The 24,140-nt window shown below is 35.7% G+C and overlaps 1 protein-coding gene across 3 annotated transcripts in view; it reads right to left on the bottom strand.

Moving 5' to 3' along the window:
- Positions 1–24,140, bottom strand: part of PIK3R3 (phosphoinositide-3-kinase regulatory subunit 3) — an 84,024-nt gene that overhangs the window by 25,594 nt on the left and 34,290 nt on the right. For all 3 annotated transcript variants that reach the window (XM_010950795.3, XM_045513516.2, XM_010950788.3), the window contains 4 exons: positions 14,561–14,669; positions 12,587–12,685; positions 5,432–5,612; positions 4,536–4,661 (listed from right to left, as the gene is read on the bottom strand). In XM_010950795.3, coding sequence (XP_010949097.1) covers positions 4,536–4,661; positions 5,432–5,612; positions 12,587–12,685; positions 14,561–14,669 — 515 coding nt within the window. The remainder of the gene's footprint in view (positions 1–4,535; positions 4,662–5,431; positions 5,613–12,586; positions 12,686–14,560; positions 14,670–24,140) is intronic.

Here is a 24,140-nt window from a genome sequence, read left to right as displayed (position 1 = left end):
TAGTAAGTTGGTATTACTCAAATTAGGTTATTTGATATTAGTAGATATTCAAAAATACTAAAAAAGAGATGCTACTTGTAATCTCTAAGGCATCTACTAAAAAAACTAAAAAATACACAGAAAAGGAAAGAAGTGGGAAATCAAAAAGGTACATTACCAAAAAAATCAACTGAATTTTAAAAAGCCAGTAATGGAAGAACTGAAGAATAAAAAACACGTAAGACACAGAAAACTCATAGATAAATGCCAGATGTCAGTCCTTTCTTATCAGTAATCAGTAATTATTTTAATTGTAAATGGATTAAACTCTCCAACTAAAAGGGAGAAACTCACAGGTAGATTAAAAAAAAAACAAAACCATGATCCACCCATATGCTGTCTACAAAAGACTCACTTCAAATGCAAAGACATAAAACATTGAAAGTAAAAGGATGGAAAAAATATCCCATGCAAATAGGAACCTAAAGAGAACTGTGGTGGCTATATTATTATCAAAACAGATTTTAAGTCAAAAGAGGTTAAAAGAGACAAATAAGGACATTACCTATTGATAAAGATTCAATACATCAAGAAGACAAAACAATCATAAGCATATGTGCCAAGACTTCTTGTTTCCAGATCTGCATGTAGGAGCTTGGCAGTCACCACTCCATCCAAAAAACAAGTAAAAAGCTGAACAGACTGAAAAAGCAACTACTCTTCCAGCATCTGTAGGAGAGGTTAGGACACAGGACAAACTGATGTCCCCAAGGCTGGAGAGGCAGACAGATGAATACATGTTACCATGGCTTACAACATGGCAGAGATGCAAAAGCAGAAACCCCTGCAGGAACCAGAATAGGGCAGAAAATTTAACTGTAACTGACAAATGGCTGCTGGAGGCTCAGTGTAGACAACTCTGACAGTTAAAATCTCCAGGGGACCCAGTCATAGAGGGTTTCCCCAAATTTTATGAGATTTACTTCTAGGAGCTCAACTAAGTTCTCATAGCAAATTCCAAAGAAAAATCCCCTCTTGCTTCCAGCAGTGAGAAGAGAAAAGGAACCATTCTGAAGTATGCCAGAGCACTCTGTCTTTCATAATAAGGCCTCACCTCAGAAGAAGCTAGTTAACCACAGCCTAGCCTCCTTCAGTACTATCAGAGCCTCGCTGACCTGGGAAAAGGGAAATAACCCAACTCCAGCCAACTCTAGCCATCCTCTCTCACTTAAGGGTGGAGGAAAAAAATCTGAGAAACATTGTGAAGTTCAGAGTCCAGAGGCACAGGACTCTAAAAGATTGAGACCTAATAATAGGGCTATAGGATGCTTCCCCACCCCAATACCTCAACACCACATTACTAAAAGCCTGTTTACAGCAGTTCTTTTTACCCAGTACACCCTTTCCAGCTATCAAGAAAAAATTATAGGTGGGGGAGGGTAATAGCTCAGTGCTAGAGTGTATGCTTAGCATGTACCAGGTCCTGGGTTTAATCCCCAGTACTTCCATTTAAAAAAATAATAAATAAATAAAATAAATTAAAAAATTTAAAAAAAGAAAAAATCATAAAGCAACCGAAAGCCACCCCCCTCACACACACACACAAAAAACCAATTTGAAGAGACATATCAAGCATCAGAAACAACATGGCAGGGATGTTGAGATTATCAGAACAGGAATTTAAAATAACTATGACTAATATGCTAAGGACTCTAATAGGTAACTCAGACTGAATGCAAGAACATATGGGCAACATATAGAGAGATGGAAATACTACTACCTTGACATGGCTAAGGAAACAACCCCTGAGCTTAAGGGTATCTCAACAGAAACCTCCAAAACTGAAAAATAAAGAGAATGAAGACTGAAAAAAAATAACAGAATATCCAAGAACTTTGGGACAATTGCAAAAGGTATAGCATACATGCAATGGGAATACAAGAAGAAAAAGAGAAACATATATGAGAGAGCCTCAAAATAAATCAAGTAAAAATTGATGGAACTGAAAGTGGAATAGACAGTTCAACAGTTCTACAATAACAGTTGTAGACTTCAATACCTCACATTCAGTAATGGTTAAAATGACCAGACGAAAGATGAATAAGAAAATAGAGGATATGAACAACTCTATAAATCAGTTAGACCTAACGTATACAGAACACTACCCAACAACAACAGAATACACATTCTTTTCAAGCACATATGAAATATTCTCTAGGACAGATCATATTAGGCCACAAAACAAATCATAATACATTTTAAAAGACTGAAGTTGTACAAAATATACTTTCAAATCACAATGGAATGAAACTAGAAATAAATAACAGAAGGAAAACCGAAAAAAAATCCACAAATGTGTGGAAATTAAACAACACGTTCTTAACCAACGGTCAAAGAAGAAATGACAAGAGAAATTAGAAAATATCTTGAGATAAATAAGAACTAAAACACAGCATACTGAAGTCCATGAGATATAGTAAAAACAATACTTGAGGGAAATTTATAGCTGCAAACAATTATATTGGGGGGAAAAAAAAAGATCTAAAATCAATAACCTACGCAAAACAAAATGATACCCTAGGATGTGGAAGAAAAAATCTGCAAATCATGTGACTGACAAAGGTTTAATTTCCAGAATATATAAACAGCTCATACAACTTAACAACAAAAAAATAATCCAACCCAAAAATGGGCAGAAGACCTAAACAAGCAATTCTCCAATGAAGACACACACAGCAATAGGCACATGAAAAAATGCTCAGTATCACTAATTATCAGAGAAATGCAAATCAAAACTACAATGAGATATCACCTCACACCAGGCAGAATGGCCATCATTCAAAAGTCCACAAACGATAAATGCTGGAGAGGCTTGGGGAAAAGGGAAACCTCCTACACTGTTCGTGGGCATGTAGTTTGGTGCAGCCATTGTGGAAAACAGTATGGAGATCCTCAAAATAACTAAAAATAGAATTACCATATGATCCAGCAATCCCACTCTAGGGCATATCTGGAGGGAACTCTAATTCAAAAAGATACGTGCACCGCAATGTTCATAGCAGCACTATATACAATATAGCCAAGACATGGAAGCAACCTAAATGTCCATCAACAGATAACTGGATAAAGAAGATGTGGTATATTTATACAACGGAATACTACTCAGCCATAAACAAGAGTAAAATAATGCCATTTGCAGCAATATGGATGGACCTGGAGATCGTCATTCTAAGTAAAAGTAAGCCAGAAAGAGAAAGCAAAATAAGAAATTTTAAAAACAATGAACAAAACTTCTACCTTAAAAAAGCTAGAAAAGGAAGAGCAAATTAAATTGAAAGGAAGCAAAAGAAAGTATATACTGAAGAGAAAAGGAGAAATTTATGCAACAGAAAACAAATACCAGGAAAAAAACCCATTACTGTTACCTCCTAGAAAGAATTTAGGCAAGTTGCTGTTGCACAGAGAATTCACTTTGAACTTAGTAAAACGGATTAATGCTACTATAACAAGGACTAATCAACACAAACTAATGCTTCTATAAACCATTTGATATTTAAAGTAATAATCTGTGTTTCCAAAGAATGTACATGAGAAACCCAGTTAAATATACATTCTCAGGCCACAACTGACCCAAATATTGCAACAGACAATATTTCCTGAAGATGTGCAACTTCATAAAAATTCTTAGCACCTTTTATATACTATGTAACAGCTCAGGGCAATTTAAACCAATCCAAGTATAAGTAAAAAAGAATCAAAGCAGTTCTAGGGAAAGAACCAAGAAAAATCACTTTTATGAAAAGAACCAAATTATTCTTCAGAATTTGCTCTACATCACAAATGTGACTTTTAAAATATTATTGATCATTAAGGTTTATGATCTAAAAACTATGTAACTGAGACTACTAGTGGTCCCACAACTTCCATTACTATTGTTCCTTCTTCCTCAGTAAACTTCCAAATGTTAGCTCAGCAAACCTGACCAAGTAAAGACTAGTTTCCTCAGCCTCCTCTGCAGCTAGTTGTAATCTGTGGTTGTCTAGCCGGCGGGATGAAAATGGAAGCAGTGTATACTTCTTCTAGGAAGTAGCCTTAAAATAGGGCATGTTCCTTTCTCCTTCCTATTCTTTCCTGTTTGCTAGAATATGGCTGTAATGGCTGATACTGGAGTAAACCAACTACCACAGATAAAAAAGCATAGGACAGAAGAACCCTAGACCCTAATGATTGTGTAATTAAAATAACACCTCTTCACTGCCTATGCATAAAAGAAAAATTTCTAACTGAAGACTTTGTTGTTTTATTATTTGTCACTTTCAGTCAAATCTTATCTTAGTTAATACTTACTGATATAAATTATATCCTTAACCAATAAAAAAGTCACTTAGAATGCAAAAGGAATTTATATCATTAAAGTCTCAAAAAGGCTGTTTAAGATATTAAGACAGCTAAAGATTGTCAGCTGAATCATAGAAAATTATAAAATTATAGAACATCTGATGTAACTGTAATACTTACTGCATACTTATTGGCCCAAACAACAAAAATATACTAACCTGGGATGTTCTGGTGTATTCTTCATATAGCCTGTCATATTCTTTACTCTTTTCCTGATACTGAGAGTGGTATTCTTGCAGTTTTTTACCTACTGCATCAATGTTATCTTCTTTTACCAATTGATCCTATACAGGTAAACAAAAGAAATAAAGAACGTTAACAATTCTGAAACAGAGATTTTTCCACATCCATTTATTTTTAAATTGTATTTCTACTGTAAGCTTAAGCCACTGTATTAATACCAAGCATGCAAAAGCACTAAGTCCTTTTTTTTTAAACTTTTTTGTTAATTTATAATCGTTTTACAATGTTGTGTCAAATTCCAGTGTAGAGCACAATTTTTCAATTATACATGAACATATATATTCATTGTCACATTCCTTTCTCTGTGAGCTACCATAAGATCTTGTGTATATTTTCCTGTGCTATACAGTATAATCTTGTTTATCTATTCTACAATTTTGAAATCCCAGTCTATCTCTTCCCACCCCCTTGGCAACCACAAGTCTGTATTCTACGTCTAAAAAAAATTAAAAAAACAAACATACAAACCATAAATACAGAACAGAAATAGACTCATAGACATAGCACTAAGTCCTTTTGTTAACACTAAGATAAACCTTTAGATCACATCAAAATAGTGAATACTTCAAAAATTTAATAATAAAGTATAAATAGAAAACATACACAGAAGTATTTTTATACTAAAATAAATATATGCAACTAGCTATTAAGAAATACTAGCCACAAAATAAGTTCCAAAAATATCTTTAAGTAGGAAATTTTAAAAGTCCAGATTTCTTTTTTTTTAACTGATAACCTCATAAATTAGAATCAAATGATGTTATAAAATAATGACTTGCTGCTGAACCATCAAGAACTTCTGTAATCATACCTGTTGGTATCTGGACACTGGGTACATCAGCTTCACATCAAGTTTGGGATTGTACTGAGCAAGAGATTCATGGTGATAGTGGTTAATGAGCTCCACCACAGAATTAAATGTCAGAGGATCAGAAAAGCCGTATTTACCATCTCGATGATAGATCTTTATTAGCTTATTATTGCCTCCCTTCCTGTAAACAACAAGACAACAACTATAGATTTTTTTCCCAAAAAAATTCTATTAAAGTAGTACTTTCACTATGGAGAGATGAAAGCTTAGTGTCACATAATAAACAAGTTTAACTATATTAATGAGACTGGGTGAAAAGGCATATATTATATGTATAAAAGTATATATAATATCACATTATTTCTACAACTATTTCTTTTGCCTGTAAAATATCTTGGTTATTATAGATATACACAGCATTCAGTACCAACAATATTTAGCAAAAATAATCACTGAAAAAAACAACTAAAACAGAAGCAAACTGTATCTTTTGTTTATTTTCTAAATGAATTTCCTAATTTAAATTCTATATCCACTTTTTCAGGAAGAACAGAGACAATCTCTTTAGGGTCTAAAGACATGGCTGTGTGTCCTTGGAGGGATGCAGAAGCCACCTCTATGGGATATGATAAACATCTGTCACACATACATCCATTTAACACTCAAGGTTTTATTGTTAATGTACAAACATAATTAAGCTTCCTGAATGATTTATAACTGAGTAATTAATTTAGTACCTTACATTATTTTCTCATTTATATTTGCTTATAATTCTTGGAAATGACTATTTAGCTATCACAATATTTAAATCACTCAACTGTCATTCAACTTCTTTACCAAGTACAGCTTTTGAAGAGCTGTTTATATTAGATGGAATGTAATTTGATGATTGAATAGTTTAGACCACTTTTGTTTACTGAGTCACATCCAATGGTCCCTTAAAAGATAATTTATAACCAAAGCTTAAGATGGCAATGTTTTGCAAGTCCCATAAGGTGTAATCTAAAACCACAGCAGGTTGATTCATTGTAGAATAGAAAAATACTGCACCATTCCCACTCAATTGTTCTTATAGCAGCATGCAGACTTAATGGGGGAAAAATATGCTTCTATATCTCTTTATGCCATGCCGTTACACGTGATAAATGAGAAACTGGGATTTGTGAAAGGTCAAACATAATAGGTTTCAATCTATGGATTGATTTAAATTTAATGCTTAGATGGTCAGCATGCAGATGGATGAAGAACTATTCCTATAAAATGCACATTGAAAGGACACCTAATCATATGCAGTTTCTATAGATGTGTATACCCACACATATACTCACAATAAATGCAAGCTGGTCTCTCTGCTGAAGAAAAACTAAAATGCACTCATTCATTCAAAAACACTTACTGAACATCTACTATGTGCCAGGAACTGTACGAGGCAAATGGACATAGTGATAAACAAGCCAAGCACAGTCCATGCTCTCATGGAACTTCCAGTTTAGGAGCATGGGAACATATCTCCGTCTTAAAGTTTATAAAGAGGATGAAGAATTCTCATCAAGATAAAACATAAAAATAAACAACTAGATATATCAAATGGTAATCAGTCCTATGGGAAAAAAAAAACAAAGCAGAGTAGAAAGAAGAGACAGTTCTGGGGGTGGAGAAATTACTGTTCTATGTATGTTGCACCACAAGGGAAACCACTCTGTTCAGGTGACACTTAGCAGAGCCCTAAACAAAGTGAGGGAGCTAGCACACCAGATAGCTTCAGGAAAAGTTTTCTAGACAGAAGGGGGAAAGTACGTGCAAACCCCTAAGACAAAAGCATGTGTGGTATGTTCCAGGAAGAGCAAGGAGGCCAGTGATGCTGGGGCTAAAGGAGCAAAAAGGAGAGTAGCAGAAGACAAAGAGATGCAAAAGTTTAGATCATGCAACAGCCTGTAGGCCACTGTAATGGCTTTGGCTTTTACAGAGTAAGATGGGGCAATACAAGAGCAGAATGATACCCTTTATCCTGTTATTTAAAAGGCTAATTCTAGCTGCTAGGTTGAGATAAGACCATTCAAAATGGGCAGGGGTAGAAGTAGAAAGATCAGTTAGGAGACTTTTAAAATAATCTAGGCAAGACATGATGGTGTCTTAGAGAAGGGCAGTAGCAGTGAAGATACTGAGAAATGGTGGATCTTGAATATATTTTGAAGAGAGAGCTGACAGGATGTGCTGATGGCCTGGATATGGGTGTGAGAGAAAGAGACAAGATAAAGATGATTTCAAGGTTTTTATCTTAAGCAATTAGAAAAATGAAATTGTCATTTATTGAAATGGAGAAGGAAATATAAAAAGAACATGTTTAAAGGGGAAAAAACATTTTGGTTTTAGACAAGTTAGGTTTGAAACGCCTAGTGAACATCCAAGAGCAGATGATCCTGCAGCCTACTTGGAGAGTCTAAAGTTCAGGAGAAAGGTCTGGGCTAGATGTATAAAATCAGGAGTTGTCAGCCTACAGATGTTATCTGAAGATGAGCATAGCTGAACAAGAGAAGAGGTCCAAGGTCTAAGCCCTGGGTACACCAATGTTTAGTGATCACGGAGATGAGGAAGAACCAGCAAAGGAAACCAATGGAGAGCAAGTAATGAAGTAAAAGAACGAAGAGGGTGGTATCCTAAAAAACAACTTTTTTAAAAAGCATTTCACAAAGAGGAAGTGATCAACCAGGAGAGTGATCTTGGGGCTTGGCTAAGTAGAGATCACTAGGTGATCTTGACAAAATGGTTTCAGTGGAATGGTACGGATGGAAGGCTGACTGGAATGGATTAACGAGAATGAGAAAAGAAAAAGAAGAAATGCCTGCAGACAACTGTCTAGAGGAATATTGCTGCAATCAGGAGCAGAGAAATAGGGAAGCAGCTGGAAAGAGAGCATCAAGGGAATTCTCCTTATGTATTATTCTTAAATGGGAGACAGTACAGTATATTTATATACTGATAGGAATGGCTCAGTAGAGAGACAAAAACTGTTCATCTCAAAGAAAGGACAAGATAATTCCTAGAATGATGTCCTTGAGTAGGTTAGAGGGATGGGATGGGATCCAGTCCACAAGTAGAGAGGTGGATCCTGCACAAGGACATGACCAGTCATCCACTGGAACAGGAGAAAAGGCAAAGTAGTCACATTCAGGTGCAAATACATTGACAGCTGTAGCAACAGCAGCAAGAGGGAATTAGATCTCTTCTAATTGCTATCATGTCCTCAGAGAAATAGGAAGCAACTTCTTTAGTTATAAGGGGGAAGACAGGTTGTTGATTTGAAGAGAAAAAAAGAATATGTGAAATTGTCACTTGGGAAAAGTGAAAGAGCAAATGAATTGCAGAAACGCAGAGATTCGGCTGGGCAATACTAAATGTCCATTTAAGCTTAGCAGTCATGAATTTAATGTGAGGCCAGTCAGCATGGTGTGTTTTTCTCCACATTCAGCTGCCCAGGTACGGGCGAGAAACAGATGGAGAGTTGAATTTAGTAAGTGCTGGAACATAGTTAGGTTACTACAATGAAGGGAGAGAGGAGCAAGTTTGTTGAGGATACATTCACAAGGGTAATTTTAATAGAGGACCACGGACTCTAAGCAGAGCAGAAAGGGAAGTAAAGATATGAAGAAACTGAAGAATGCTGAATTTTTAATTATGTCTCTCCCTCCCTGTAATCTTTTTAAAAAATATTTTATTTATTTATTTATTTAGTTTGTTTTTTGTCTTCGGGGGGAGTAAATTCGGTTTATTTATTTACATATTTATACCCTCCCTCCTTGTAATCTTCTTGAACAGAAGACTCATGCTATTCCTTCTTATATCCTTGCACCTGGCCCAATACCTGGCATATATCAGATTCCTAAAGATTTGTTAACTATCCAGATTTTCTACAATGAATACTATTTACTGATTTTAAAAATGGTTACTGAATTGAAAAACCTCTACTTCCTCATCACCCATTCTCTGCAATCTAATTTCACTCTCATTCCTCTCATTTGAGGGTCACCAATGACTTTTACCAAATTCAGACTCTGCCTTCTATCCCAGACTCAGATTCTTTGCAGTGACTGAAATGTCCACTCTCCCTTCTTTCCCCCTGCCCTTGCTTCCTTCTTAATATTTCATCCTCCATGGCTTGTATGACATTACTTTTTCCTCTTAGACCGCTCTTTCTCTGCCATCATCCTGCTGCTAAACACAGTTTTCAAGTTCCCTAAAAAGCTCTGCCTTCAGCCTCTATCCTTTTCTCCCCTCTATATACTCTTCCCTTAAAGTCCCAGTTATTCTGTGTAGATGGTACCTGAATGTTCTTCTGGCCCTGTACTCTTTCCTAAGCATTAAACCTACTTTTTTTTTTTTTTTTTTTTTTTTTGCCGTATTCTAGATATATTTTTACCTAGAAGTTCTGGAGCAGCTAAAAATCAACTGCTCCTGACTCTCCTATTTCTCTAAGTGGCACATTCATTCTAAGGCCAGCAGGCTCAAACCACAGTCACTTTTAACTCTCCCTCAACCTCATACCTATTCTGTTATCAATTCCCCTTAGCTCTCAGCTCCACATTGCCTCTTATTTTGATTCCTCATCTTGTGCCTAGAGCCACTTCCCTAGGTAATAGTGTATTCAATCTTTTGATAAGTCATTCCCCTGCTTAAAACCCTTTATTAATTTTTTTTTGCACAGATTCCTCACCATGGCTCATGAGGCTCTCTGCATCTGTCTCCTTCCCACTTTCAACGTCACCTCCTACCACTCAGTGGTTCACACTGTAAGCCAGCCACAGTAGTCTCTGTATTCACTGGATCCACCAAATCTTTCCAAAATCAGTGTCTTTGCATTTCTCTTACCTGTCCCTGAAACACTTTTCTGGCTGGCTCTTTCTAATCCTTCAGTTCTCAGAGATCATATTGTCAGAGAGGCCCTCTTTCTCAAAACTATGTGAAATTCCCTTTCCTAATACTCTGTTATCATATAACCTTATGTATTCCCTATATAGCACTTCATACTTTGTGAAGTTACCTCATTTTTTTTCATGTATTTATTTTGTCTCCCTCTCCCTCACTACTACCCCCCCCCCCCCAATACAAATACTATAGACAAGAGGCCACGTCTGGCTTGTTCATCTCCTTTTCCTAGGACACTGTGGGCACTCAATACATATAAATGATAAAAGAACAAATTCAATTCTGCATCACCATTAGCTCTCAAGTCATAATAGCCTTCTAATTCTTCACTAGTATCTATCCTTTTCTATTCTGTCTAGTCAAATATAGTCTGATCATATAACTTCCCTGTTGATAAAATGCAATGGTTTCCCCTGGCTACCTACAATATTAAATATAAATCCCAAATTTTAGAATTCAAGTCCCTCTTGAACATGACCCTTTTCCCACCGTCTATTCCCTACCACTTTTTCCTCCTTACAAATGTTACCCTCTAGCCAAATGGGACTGCATCTCACAGAACAGGGTTCTATACCTTCTCACCCCATATCTTGGTTCCTACTGCTACCTAATCCTGCAACCTCCTCTCCACTTTCTACACACCCCAAACTGTTAGGAGGTAACTGTGAAAGATCAAGCAAGAAGACGGTGGCTTAGATCTGGATGGCAGAGAAGTATGAAGAGATTACAAATGTAGATTTGGAGGTAGAGTTGGCAGAGGGTGAGGGAAAGAGAGGAAAAAAGATTTGTGACTTTAATAACTGTAGAGATGGTGGTTTTATTTCTGAAAAAAGGAAAGACTAGAAGAGAAACAGTTTGGGTGGGTGAGGGTTAGAAATCAAGAATTCTGCTCTGACTGTATTAAAATTAGTATGTCCTCTAGTCATCTAAGCAGCGACTGGATAGATGCCTCTGGAGTTGGGGAGGTGAGAGCTGGAGATGAGGTTCATGAATCATCACCATCTAGTCATTTATTAAAGTCATGGGACAGGACAAGCTCACCTTGGGACAATGAATACAGAGAAGAGAAGACTGTTTCTAAAAAGAAGTGTCTATGACTAATGCTGCTAAGAGGTCAGGTAAGGTAAGGAGAGAGAGGAGGCCATTGGTTTAGCAGTCCCTGTGGAATGCTAGAGATGGAAGCCTGACTAGAATGGGAAAAAATTATGTTGAATGAATCATTGTAGAACATTGATTACTGCTCAGTACAACTGAAGTCCTAAGGTATTAACTTCTTAATGTCTTTACCAGAAACTAATATAGTAACTCCAAATTTCTAGCATAAAATATGGGGTTATTTTTCCTAAAGATACTAGGCTGGAAAGGCAGCAAAGAGACAGCTAAATCTGGATTTGAAGCCATCTTCTGCCACTCACTAGCTATATGACTTCGGGACAAGTTTCTTAACTAAGTTAAGCTTCAGTTGCCTCATTTATAAAATGAAAATATTAATAATACATACCTTATAAGGATGTTGTGAGGAGTAAATAGAGCTTGCATGTAAAATGCCTAGCACAAGGAAGTTGTTTTTATTGCTGTTATCATTACTCTTTTCTTTAGATAGTCTCTTTTTAAAAAAAATAACAAGACTTTATTGTACTAAAGGCTATGTTAATTGTTAAAATTAAATGTGAAAATATCTAATGCAATTTTCCTAATCTATTTTAAGTGTATGTCCCATCTTTGTAAATTTATAAAAAGTGATACATCCACCACTTAGGAGATTCTAATACACACACATGGATGGCATGATACAGGCTGAGAATTGCTTTATCTTCTACATATCCTCATCAGCCTAAATTACGTTGAGTTTTACTCTCTGAGGTCTACATTGAGGAAAGTAACAGAGTTATTACAGGGTAGATTCCCAACATATCATTAATAATCTTATGCTGTGCCCATGGCTTCTATGGCACTAAAAGGTCAATAGTATACTTCTTACTTCCTTACATTTAGGGATTTTAAGCCTTTTCATTTTACTGCCACATAAAAATAAAAACTGTTGCCTTTTTATATGGCATTTAAATACTTAATGTATAGAAAAAGTATAGTTAGCCAAACAACTAAAAATTATGTATCTAAATTAAATAAAAATATGAAAAATGTATATTGAAAGATTTAAATAAAAGATAGGAATCTTTATATATCCAGAAATAATAATGCTTACTAGCCAAAATGCTGAAATATACTCACCTCAAAGTCAAAGTATAATCTCCCTGCATTTTTGTTGAGGCATCTCTGACCAAGAAGGTACCATCTGGCATGTCACGTAATTTGTCATTTACCTCCTCCCTGAAGAACAGAATTATAGGAAAAATGAGAAAACATAGTGTTGGGTGTTGTCTTCACACATTATTACTAAGACTAGTTGGGAGGTGGGTACGTCTAAGGTTACAGAATCATGGGGGCCATCAGAGGCATTTAGTTCCTCCCTCTAGATACATTCTTTCTGTTTTGATTTTCAGTGTTACGTAATCTAAGGAAGGGTATTTGATTTTTAAACTCTTCCAGATTTCAACTATCTGTAGGGGACAGTGTTTCCACTAAGCCTTTAGGGCTTCCTTAGGCAGGTATGAACTTGCAGAGTTTCAGGGAAAAACAGCAGCTGTTTAGAAAGATTAAGTTTAAGCAACAGTGGCAGCTGTGTCAGATCAGAGTGGGGATAATTCACTCAGTTCACAACCTTTCAATATAAAACTCTCCAATTTGAATTTACACTGATAACAAATTCCTTCTGCAGAGCTGGTTTAGGACTTTAAGGAATAACACTGGAATACTCAAAGAAAATGGTAGGGTATAAAAGAACCTTGAATTATAGAACCACACGGTCTTAAAAGATAAATTTAAGTAGGATTTAAATATAACAGATACTTTTATTGTACAATGTTAAAATAAAAATTTTCTGATCAATTTTTATATAAAATGTATTAAGTCTTCATCAAAAAATTTAAAACAGAATTACTGTATGATCCAGAAATTCCACTTCTGAGTATATACCTGAAGAACTGAAAGTAGGGACTTGAACAAACATTTACACACCAATATTCGAAACAGCACTGTTCACAATAGCCAAAAGCTGGAAACAATCCAAATGTTCATCAAAGCCAATGTCCAAGATGAATGAATAAATAAAAATGTGGTATATACATATAATGAAATATTATTCAGCTTTAAAAAGGAAGGAGATTATGACACATGCTACAGCATGGATGAACCTTGAAGACTATGCTGAGTGAAATAAGCCAAACAAAAGGACAAATATTCTATGATTCCACTCATATGAGGCGCCTAGAGTAGTTAAATTCATAAAAAGAGAAGGTAGAATGGTGGTTGCCAGGGGCTGGGAGAACAGAAGGAAAGGGGAGTTAGTGTTAAATAGGTACAGAGCTTCACTTTGGGAAGATGGAAGAGTTCCAGAGATGGATGGTAGTGATAACTGAACGAAAAACAATGTGAAAATGAGACTTTATGCCATTGAACTGTACATTTAAAGATGGTTAAAATGGTAAGAAAAAAAAGAAATGAGTGCTACTTTACTAATGAGAGAAAATAGGTAAGAGAAAGAGAAGGACAAGCATATTGAGGAATACAGCATCAACCTGGAATTTGATTTGGCAGAAATGAATAGGATCTTTTAAAAGTAAGAAAATACAATGTTCAAATTTACATATATATTTTTTTCCTTCTTTAGTTCAAAATTTTCCAAAACCACCTCGTAAGAAACAAATCTGTCCTAGCATTGTTTCTCAAAATGAGGTATGTGAAGAGTGCATAAAAATCACCTGGGGAGATTATAAATGCAGATCCCTAGGCCTTACCCTATTGATTCTTGTGCATGCAAAGATTGTAGAATCATTGCCTTTGAAACAGAAAGGTAAAGAAATTAAGTACTGATAAGTATTACTATCCTAAAACCTATCTTCAAAGTACAACTTTCATTTACTCAGTATTAAAAGTAATAATCACAACCATAATTTAAAGATTTTCTTGTCACTTTTTTGTGGGATTAAAAGCATTTAGAAACTTTTGAAAGGTTTTCATACACAATTTTTAAAATGGTAATCTTTAATCAACAACTAGTGGGGCATTTTATACGTTTCATTTAACCACTAATATCAAACATAATTTTTTAAAAACTGCAGTCAATTATAATAGCATTCTAGTTACCTTGAAATATCCCCCCAGTACCATTCTGCATCCTGAAGAGAAACAGAACTCTCCTTCATTCCATTTGTAACAGCTGAAGTCATTGGCTTAGGTGGCTTTGGTGGAAGAGCTAGAAGAGAAATGAATATTATTTTGTAGATGTGAATTATTATTTGTTTTCTAATTTCCTCAGTCAGGAACAGCTCATTAAAGAATGTACACTCAGATTCAAGTAATTATAAATCAAATTAAGTGTTATTTATGTTAAATGTTAAATATTAGCCAAAGAAAGAATCCTTTTAGACCTCTACAAATAAATGCCTGAAAAAAATGAAATATTCAAGCTATTTGAGTTTTTTCCCTCTTATAACTTTTAATTTTGAAAAAAGACTTCTCTCAAAAGACAACATGAAGCCCCTTCACAAATAATTAAGTCCAAAGGCCACTAAGTGGGGGCTGGTCATGATGGCCAAGAGTTAGTATAAGAGCCCAAAGCAGGTGAGGCAGGACTACGTCCAGATACAAAAGTAGCAGCACAGCAAGGATCTCAGAGCTCCAGCAGGATGAGGAGGGGTTCTTCATGAGGGCAGCCTGGTGTGGGGTGTGAAGCTGAGTGAAGGAGGAAGGGCAGTGGTCCCGGCCCAGGTGGCACGGAGTGTCGGAGACCAAGCTAACAAGGACACAGTCCTAGGAAGTGGGCATCCCAACACAGTGGGGCAAAGCCAGATAAGGGTGAAAAGACTTCCTAATCGGGTAGGGATGGGAGGGGGCAGACGGAATGCAGCAATAACTATAACAGATTGGGTAAATATCGGAGAGACAGATCAAATAAGTATAACTACTACAGATAGTAGGGGCTACGTTTCTCGTAATCTAAGAAGGAAGTTACAAATATGGAAAGGTTAAAAAAAAAGAGTAGAATGGACCGACCCCTCTGGTTTGGACTGCAACTGCAGCTACTGACGTTGACTCATGAAACTCAACATATAGGCAGACAGATGGATATAAATGTCTGTACGTATGGAAAATACAACTATTCCCTAGCTCTGTCCCCTGAGAGGTCCTGGGATCAGCAATGTCCTAATATGCACACCTAGCACCCAGATCTTGGTTTCTAATGCCATTCTCTACTAAAAGGAACCAGGGCTCTTTGGGAAAATGGGGAGGGTGAAGTAGGGCAAGTACCAAATGAACCTGGAACATCATGTTGTGCCAAAAAGCAAGCAAGTACTCAAAGAATGAGGGGTCATGACAAAAAAACAAAGAGGCCAGCTTGAAGGGGCTCCCACTACCAAATGTGGAACAATTAGAACATCAATACAAATAGCAACAGTAAGAGAGGAATATAAGCCCTTAAATAAAACAGGAATCTATGTGCCTGTGCAGATATAAACAAATAAATGAAAAAACTGAAACATTATTGAGGAGGAAGATTTATTATAATCTCAAAGACCTTCCCACAAAATGCTTATTAATTCACAAAAGTAAAAAGACTAATAGTGGAGAAACCTAGCAAACATACCTTAATCAAGTAATCAAAGTTATTACCAACAGTAATGGTGAAATCATGGGCCCCCACAGGGATGCACCAAGGACACAACATCACTTCTGTGACATACCTGCCAAATATGCAGAAACTGAACCTAATCATGAGGAAACATCAGACAAATCACAACTTAGAGACATTCTACAAAATAACAGGCTTGGAATCTCCAAAAATGTCAAGGTCATAAAAGTCAAGAAAGACTAAGGAACTGTTCCAGCTTGAAGAAGACTAGAGAATTGTGACAATTAAATACAATGTGTGAGTCTGGACTGGATCCTTTTGTCACAAAGGACATTATTGGGACAATGCACAGAACATGAATGGGATCTGAGAATAAGATGGTAATAATTCATCAGTGTTAATTTTCTGATATTGATGGTTGTATTTCTGATATTCTGGTTATGCAGGAGAATGTTCTTGTTTGTGGGAAATACACACAAACATGGCCATCACGGACTGCCATTTTGGCAACCTACTTTCTCAATGGTTCAAGAAATCAAGTTATTTGTACTATACTTGCAACTTTTCTATAAGTTTGAGATTGTTTCAAAACCTTGTTTTTAATTAACAAAAAATTAGAGATAATATTGCAGGAAAAGGGGAAACAATGTGATTATAAAAATGTAGTTGGACCCCTATCTCACACCATATGTAAAAATTAACTCAAAATGGATCAAAGACCTAAACGTTAAGAGTCAAACTATAAAACTTTTAGAAGAAAACAGACTTAAATCTTCATGACTTTGGATTAGGCAATGGTTTCTTAGACATGACACCAAAAGCACAAACAACTAAAGAAGAAATAGAAACTTGAATTTTATCAAAATTAAAAATTTTTGTGCTTCAAAGGACGCCATCAAGAAAGTGAAAAGACCAACTCACAGAATGGGAGAAAATATTTGTAAATGATATAGCTGATTTAAAAAATTGTATCTAGAACACATAAAGATCATTTGCAACTTAAGAACAAAAAGACAAATTACTCAACTTAAAAATGGACAAAGGATCTGAATAGACATTTCTCCAAAGAACATATACAAATGTCCAAAAAGCACATGAAAAGATATTCAGTATCATTAGCCATCAGGGAAATGAAAAGCAAAACCACAATGAGATACCACTGCACACCCACAAGGATGACTATAATCAAAAAGACAGATAATAACAAGTGTTGGTGAGGATGTGGAGAAATTGGAACTCTTACACACTGCTGATGGAAATGTAAAATGATGCAACTGTTTGGAAAAGTCTAGCAGTTCCTCAAAACGTTAAATGTAGAGTCACCATATTTTAATCCTAACAATTTTAATCCTAACTATATATTCAAGAGAAATAAAACATACAACTATACAAAAATTTGTATATAAATGTTCATAGCTGCATTATTTATAATACTCAAAAAGTGGAAACAACTCAAATATCCATCAAAGATGAATGAATAAATAAAATGTGGTATATTTTACAATGGAATATTACAAGGCAGTAAAAAGGAATAAAATACATTATAACATAGATGAACCTTGAAAATACTGGTTAAATGAAAGAAGCCAGTCATGAAAGACCACACATTATATGATTCCATTGTCCAGAACAGGAATAACTAGGAACAGAAAGTAGAATAATGGTTGCCTAGGGTTGGCAAATTAAAAAAAGAAAAGGGAATGACAGCTAATGTATGCAGGGTTTCTCTTGGGGGTAATGAAAATCTTCCAAAATTGCCTGTAGTGGTGGTTGCACAACTCTGTGATTATACTATAAACTATTGAATTATACACTTTAAGTGGGTGACTTGTATAGTATAAGAGTTGTATCTCAATAAAGCTGTTATTTGAAAAAAACAAACATCAGACTTTTGAAATTCCTAGATGGGGGAAAGCTTGCTATAATCCACACTTTTTTCCTAAGTGGCTACTTATTTATACCTATCTTGTTTGAAGAGGATTTGATGTGGCTTATAAAAGTAGCTACACTTGGAACTGCAATTTTGCAAAATTTAAAACTCTTCTACTTATTTACTTTTGAAGAGTAACAGTTTAAACTTGTCCTATACAAAAGCACTGTGCTATAACTATGGAAGATACAAAGACAAGGCACTCATAAGAAGAAATCTAGAGGGACGCACAGAAACACCTGACCATAATTCTCAGCAGAATGAGGTAAATACTATAATAAAAGTAAAAGCAAAGTGTAATGGAAATCTAGCAAAAGGACTGACTGATCCCCTCCTGGGGAAACTTAAAGTTCAACCACTAAGCTTCTCAGAACTGCTCCTTACTGAACTGAATGCCATGACCAGCAGGGCCCAACAAGAACCAATTTGCCTCCTTGAATCAGCAGGAGGGTTACACCCTAATCACCAGAAGGAGCTACAGAGACTTGCTGCTGTCTATATTCCTTCTTTGGAGGAGCTCTATACTGAATTGAGTTGACCAGGCTGCATGCAGAAGCTGCTATTTATGGAAAATGATAGTTCACTGACAGCTCTACCACCAACAAACATATAATGACCATTTCACATCTATTACAGAACACTGCCCAGAACCTCCTTGTACCCTGCTTTTCTTCTCTGCAGAAATACAAGAAGAATGAAATGACTACAAACAGTTCCTACACAAAGTTGCTAAAAGAACACAAGAATGAATGAAATACTGGCCTATTTCTACATTCTTATCATTACTCCATACATATATCAAACAAATACTTACTGAGTACCTCCTATGTTCTAAAAACTGGGAATATAGCAATGAACTAAACAGACACAGTCTTTATTCTTATGGACTATATAATCCAAAATGATAAATTTCAGGATAATTCATTATTCCTAAAATCATGAGCATGTTCAAGTTTAGTTCACTTAAACTAACCTGAGTCTTCAAACTAAATGTTTTACTTTCTCTAGCAGTTGATCCCCCTCCACGTGTAAATTATAGAATTTACTGGTCAAAAGTAAGTAAAAATTTACCTTACATAATCTCCTTATTACATGGAGATAAGCAGATTTGTATCTCTATGTTGCTTTTGGATTATGATATTATAAAGGAAAAAAATTACAAGTCACATACATTTTAAGTAAGTCAAGTAGAACATATTGAGGGAGAAGCTAATTAGGGTACATTAATTATCATTCGACCCCTTGACAAAGTAGTTCTTTTTTTATTGAAGTACAGTCAGTTTACAGTGTTGTGCCAATTTCTAGTATACACCATAATGTTTCAGTCATACATATACATACATATATTTGTTTTCATATTCTTCTTCTTTATAGGTTACTATGACAAAGTAGCTCCTGAACTGGATAAGTACTGCAGTGCTGAGTGATAAATGCACCTGAGAAAATAACTTCCTAAATAAGTATCCATAAATACCTATCACATTTACTTCTATTTAGTAGGTGATGAACAGTATTTCCCTTCCCATTTTTGAGAAACTATACTACAAGTTGTAAAATACTAGCTATACAGAAATTTGGTGTTTTAAATTCAGTTTTAATTAATATGTAGACATATGAACAAACGTATATAGGTATATGCTTGTGTGTATATGTATATGCATAAAAACATCTGGAAGAATACACAAAGTGTCAATAGTATATATAACAGGAATGTGGGGAGCAGCGCAGGAGAGCACTTTATATATGTATGTTTCCTTTATGTATGTTTTAACAACAAAAATGATTGCTTATGAGTCTTTTTTCATTTTAATCTGTTATGTTTTCAGACTTCAAAAACTTTCAAAAATTCACTTTGATTTTTTTTAACTAAAAGTATTCAGGGACTACATCACTGTAAAAAATTATTTCTTTGGTCATAATCTACAAATAGTGTACAAAGAGCAGATTAAAGTATTATATCAAAGTTAAATGTATGGAAGTTGATAACTGTAGTGTACTGTGGTATGTACAGGAATACTACGCTGAGGAGATACATATGGAGGTATTCAGGGGTAAAGGGTCAAGATGAATGTAACTTACTCTCAAATAGTTCAGAAAAAAGCAGTATTATTTTATATAAAGAGAGCATGAATGATAAAGCAAATAAAGTAAAATGTTAACAAATGAACTCAAGTAAAGGACATACATGAGGTTCTTATTTTTGTAACTTTTCTGTAAGTTTGAAATTATTTCCAAATAAAGTATTTAATTTTTAAAATTAAGAATCAGAGTCAGGTACTTACTAAAACCAGGGAAGAATGACAGATATTAGCCCTCACAGTCTATGCTAGGATTTGACTTTATGAAAGATGACTTTAAATAAGAATAGAAGGAAAAAAAGCTAAAACAATACCTGAATGTATGTTTCCAGTCTATACTGGGATAAGAAGAGGAACTTCTATTTATACAAGCAGAGTCAGGGGCCTTCAAGCCTTTTGATCCCATGTACCATACAACCAGGAGCCAGCTATCTTTCCCTCATTTCAAGGTCAAGTTTTAACCAATATCTGTCTGAAACCCTGAACAAAGTTTCTTCATTCTGTAACCCAGACATATAACCCAGTGCTTAGACACAGTACACATTCAGTAAAGTGTGTTCATTCAACAAATACTGACTGAGCAACTACTTATTCTAGGATTTTGTTTCTTCCATCCATAAAATGAGGTTACAATAGTGTCTACATCCTACGTGGATTAAATGAGTTAACATGTATAAACTTAAAACAGCATACGACACACAGCAATCAGTAAGTACTAGCTTTAGCTATAGGTGCTAAGCTAGATTAGTAGCAAGACAGTCAGTCCAAGAATATGAAAACGAATATATGTATGTTCCTATTTGACTGAAGCATTGTGCTGTACACTAGAAACTGATACAACATTGTAAACTGACTATACTTCAATAAAAAAAAGACAGTCCCGTGAGCAATTCAAATAAATAAAACATACAATTACTATAATGTGGATAAACACAGTAAAAGATAAAGTATTTTAAAGTATATTTAAAAGGGCGAATATTATGGTATATGATTAATAACTCAATTTTTAAAAGAGAGACTGAAAGAATAAGGTTCCATGGAGCACAAAATAAGGGCACTGAATCCAGAGAGTCAAGGAAGACAAGATACGTGGTGTCCCAAACTAAAGGAACAGCATGCATATCAAAAAAAAGAAGAAAAGGAGGAAGAGGAAGAAGAGGAGGAGGAAGAGGAAGAAAAGGAAGAGGGTGAAAAGGAAGAGGGAGAAGAGGAAGAGGGAGAAGAGGAAGGGGAGAAGAGGAAGAGGGAGAAGAAGAAAGAAAGTCCAAGAGAGAAAATTTTCTAATGCCTGGCACATGGGAGTATGAGGTGGGAACAGTGGAAGTTCATTTTAGCCACCTGTCATCTCCTGTGTTCTCACTCCAATATTACTCTGAGATGCCTCCCCATTACACCATCTTCTCACTGCTGATCATTTCAGTAAGTCCTCTGGAGCTTCCCCCAGATCATTATTCCCCACATTCTAATTAAATAAACTATTTTACAACTTGAATATCTTCCCAGAAAGTGTGTTTTCCCTCTTGCAAGCCTTCTCTGAAATCTGGCTTTCCCTAAAGGACACAGCTAACCTTGTAGCCTCTCTCTGAAAGGTTGTTCACTTTCCCACACCTCATGTACTCAAGGCCTCTGTTCTTCCTTAGCTCTCAGTTTTCCTAGAAAACCTTCTATTCCTTACAACTGATATTTCCTTGGCCTTCTTTTTAATGTATATTCTCATCTACTCCCATAGATTCAAATAATACCTATATTCTGATCCCCCCAAAATATATTTCTAACCACAGGGTCTTTTCTTAATTTCTGATTGCCCAACAGAAGACACCTAATATGTGTCAAGCACTGTAGCAAGTACAGTGAATTAGACTAGTGCTTTTTTCACACTTTAATGGGCTTGTAAATCACCTACAGATCTTGTAAAATGTAGACTATGTTTTGTTAGGTATAGGTTCGGGCCTGGAATTCTGCATTCCTAACAAGTTCCCAGGTAATGCGAATGCTGCTGGTCCAACTCTGAGTAGCAAGGAGCTTACAGATGTCTCTCTTTGAAAAGCTTCTATGGGGTTTAAAAAAAAATTAGGCAAGTAGAGTGCAGTAGCTAAAATACAGTAGGCTACATACATGTGATTCTTCTCTCCCTCTATAAATCACTTCAAATTTGCAATAAAATATGTATTTTACAGGTCTAAACACACAATGGCAAAAGAGATCAGAGAGAAAACAACAGCAGATGACAGCAACAAAACTTTAATACAGGAAGAGCAACCAGATGAATGCGTCTTGGCAGAGTGCAAAAACTGAAACCTCAGCCTGAAGAGAGAAGGTCAAGTAAAAAGCAATCTGATTCACACATGATACCCTGGAAAGACCAAGACTCGGAGGCACAGTGTATCTCTGAAGGGAGGGTTGAGGGATGCGGCCAAAACAGGAGAACTGGCTGAAAGTCTATAGAAAGATCCCCAGTTCCCCCTAGCCCTCAAGCAACCGGACAACTACCCGTTCCCGACCCTAGACAAAGGCTGCCTGCCAACTCATCAATCCACAGAAACAGTCACAGAGGCTACGGGCTCAGGGAACACCAAGCACAGCTGGGACCAGGGGAACGTCCCTGATTGAAGACAGCAGAATTAAAGAAAAGTCTACTAACAAGTAGACTTCCCAACCCACTTCCCTACCCCAGTGACACTGAGCCACCAACCTTACACCCCTAGGCAGGATTAAGGGAGACTTTTCTGGAGAAACTGGTAAGATCCAAATAAAGACCCAAAATATGGATATTTGGGGGTTACCAATGAAAAACATATTCATCATCTTACCACCTTTCAGTGCAGGCCTCCAGTTAACATGTCCTGCCCACTTACATGGAGCTTCAAATCAGCTTTTCAGTGTCTCACTCTTAAATAAAAACAAACCCTTAAAAAAGGAAGAAAATTCTGACATGGTATAACATGGACAAATCTTGAAGACATATTAGTAAGACATGAAGAAACTTAAAGAAAGAAGGCAGTCATAAAAGGACAAATGTCGTATGATTCCTCTTATATAAGGTACCTAGAGTTTTCATATTCATAGAAACAAAAAGTAGAATGATGGTTGCCAGGGGCTGGTAGGTAGAAGGGGGAATGGGGAGTTAGTATTTAATGGATACAGAATTTCAGTTAGGTAAAATGAAAAACTTCTGGAGATGGATGTTTGCACAACAATGTGAATGTACTTAATGTCACAGAACTTTAAAAGTGGTTAAAGTGATAAATTTTATGTTATGTACACTTACCACAATTTTAAAAACCAAAAGCAAAAAACCATGAGACATATGAGGAAAGCCATCAACATTGAAAGAAGACCACAAACAAATAAAAGGAACTTAGGAGTAAGCAAACAATTCAAGAAAATTTCACAGACACACCAAAAGAGTACATCAGAAATATAAAAGGAAATACTGCATCTATGAAGCACCAAGATTTATAATAAAGTAACATTAAAGGGCAAGAGCCCATATTTAAACTATGATAAAGGTTTTTTTTTAAAAAAAAAACTCAATTGATAAACTGGCAGATAAAGCAGAGGAAATCTTTCGAGAAGCAGAACAGAAAGAAAAAATAATGAAAAACAGGAGAAAAGACAAGAAAATTAGAGGATAAACCCAGAAGATACAACACTGAGTTAACACAAGTTCCAGAAAGCAGAGAGGAACAGTCAAAATAATACATGAAAAAATTCTCAGAAATGAAAAATATACATTTCCAGAATAGAAGTGCCCACAGACTATGTAAAACAACAAATAAAAAGACCCACACAAAGGTACGTCTCTGTGGAATTTCACATCAGGAATAAAGAGAAGGTCTTAAAATCTATCATAGTGAGGGGAAAAAAGACACCACAAAGGACTAAGGCCTGGAATGTCTTTGGATTCCTCAATAGCAATACTAGAAATTAACAACATTGGAGAAGAACCTTCAAGTTCTGATGGAAAATGGTTTTTCAACATAGAATTATATATCTTGCCAAATTATCAATTACATTATGAGGATAGAACTGACAACTTATCTCTTAGTACCCTTTCTGAGGAAGCTCCTGAACAATGTTTTCTAC

Source organism: Camelus bactrianus, chromosome 13 (assembly GCF_048773025.1).
Source record: "Camelus bactrianus isolate YW-2024 breed Bactrian camel chromosome 13, ASM4877302v1, whole genome shotgun sequence".
NCBI lineage: Eukaryota > Metazoa > Chordata > Mammalia > Artiodactyla > Camelidae > Camelus > Camelus bactrianus.
Note: the sequence above shows the minus strand (reverse complement) of the source record. Positions and strands in the feature narration are given on the sequence as shown.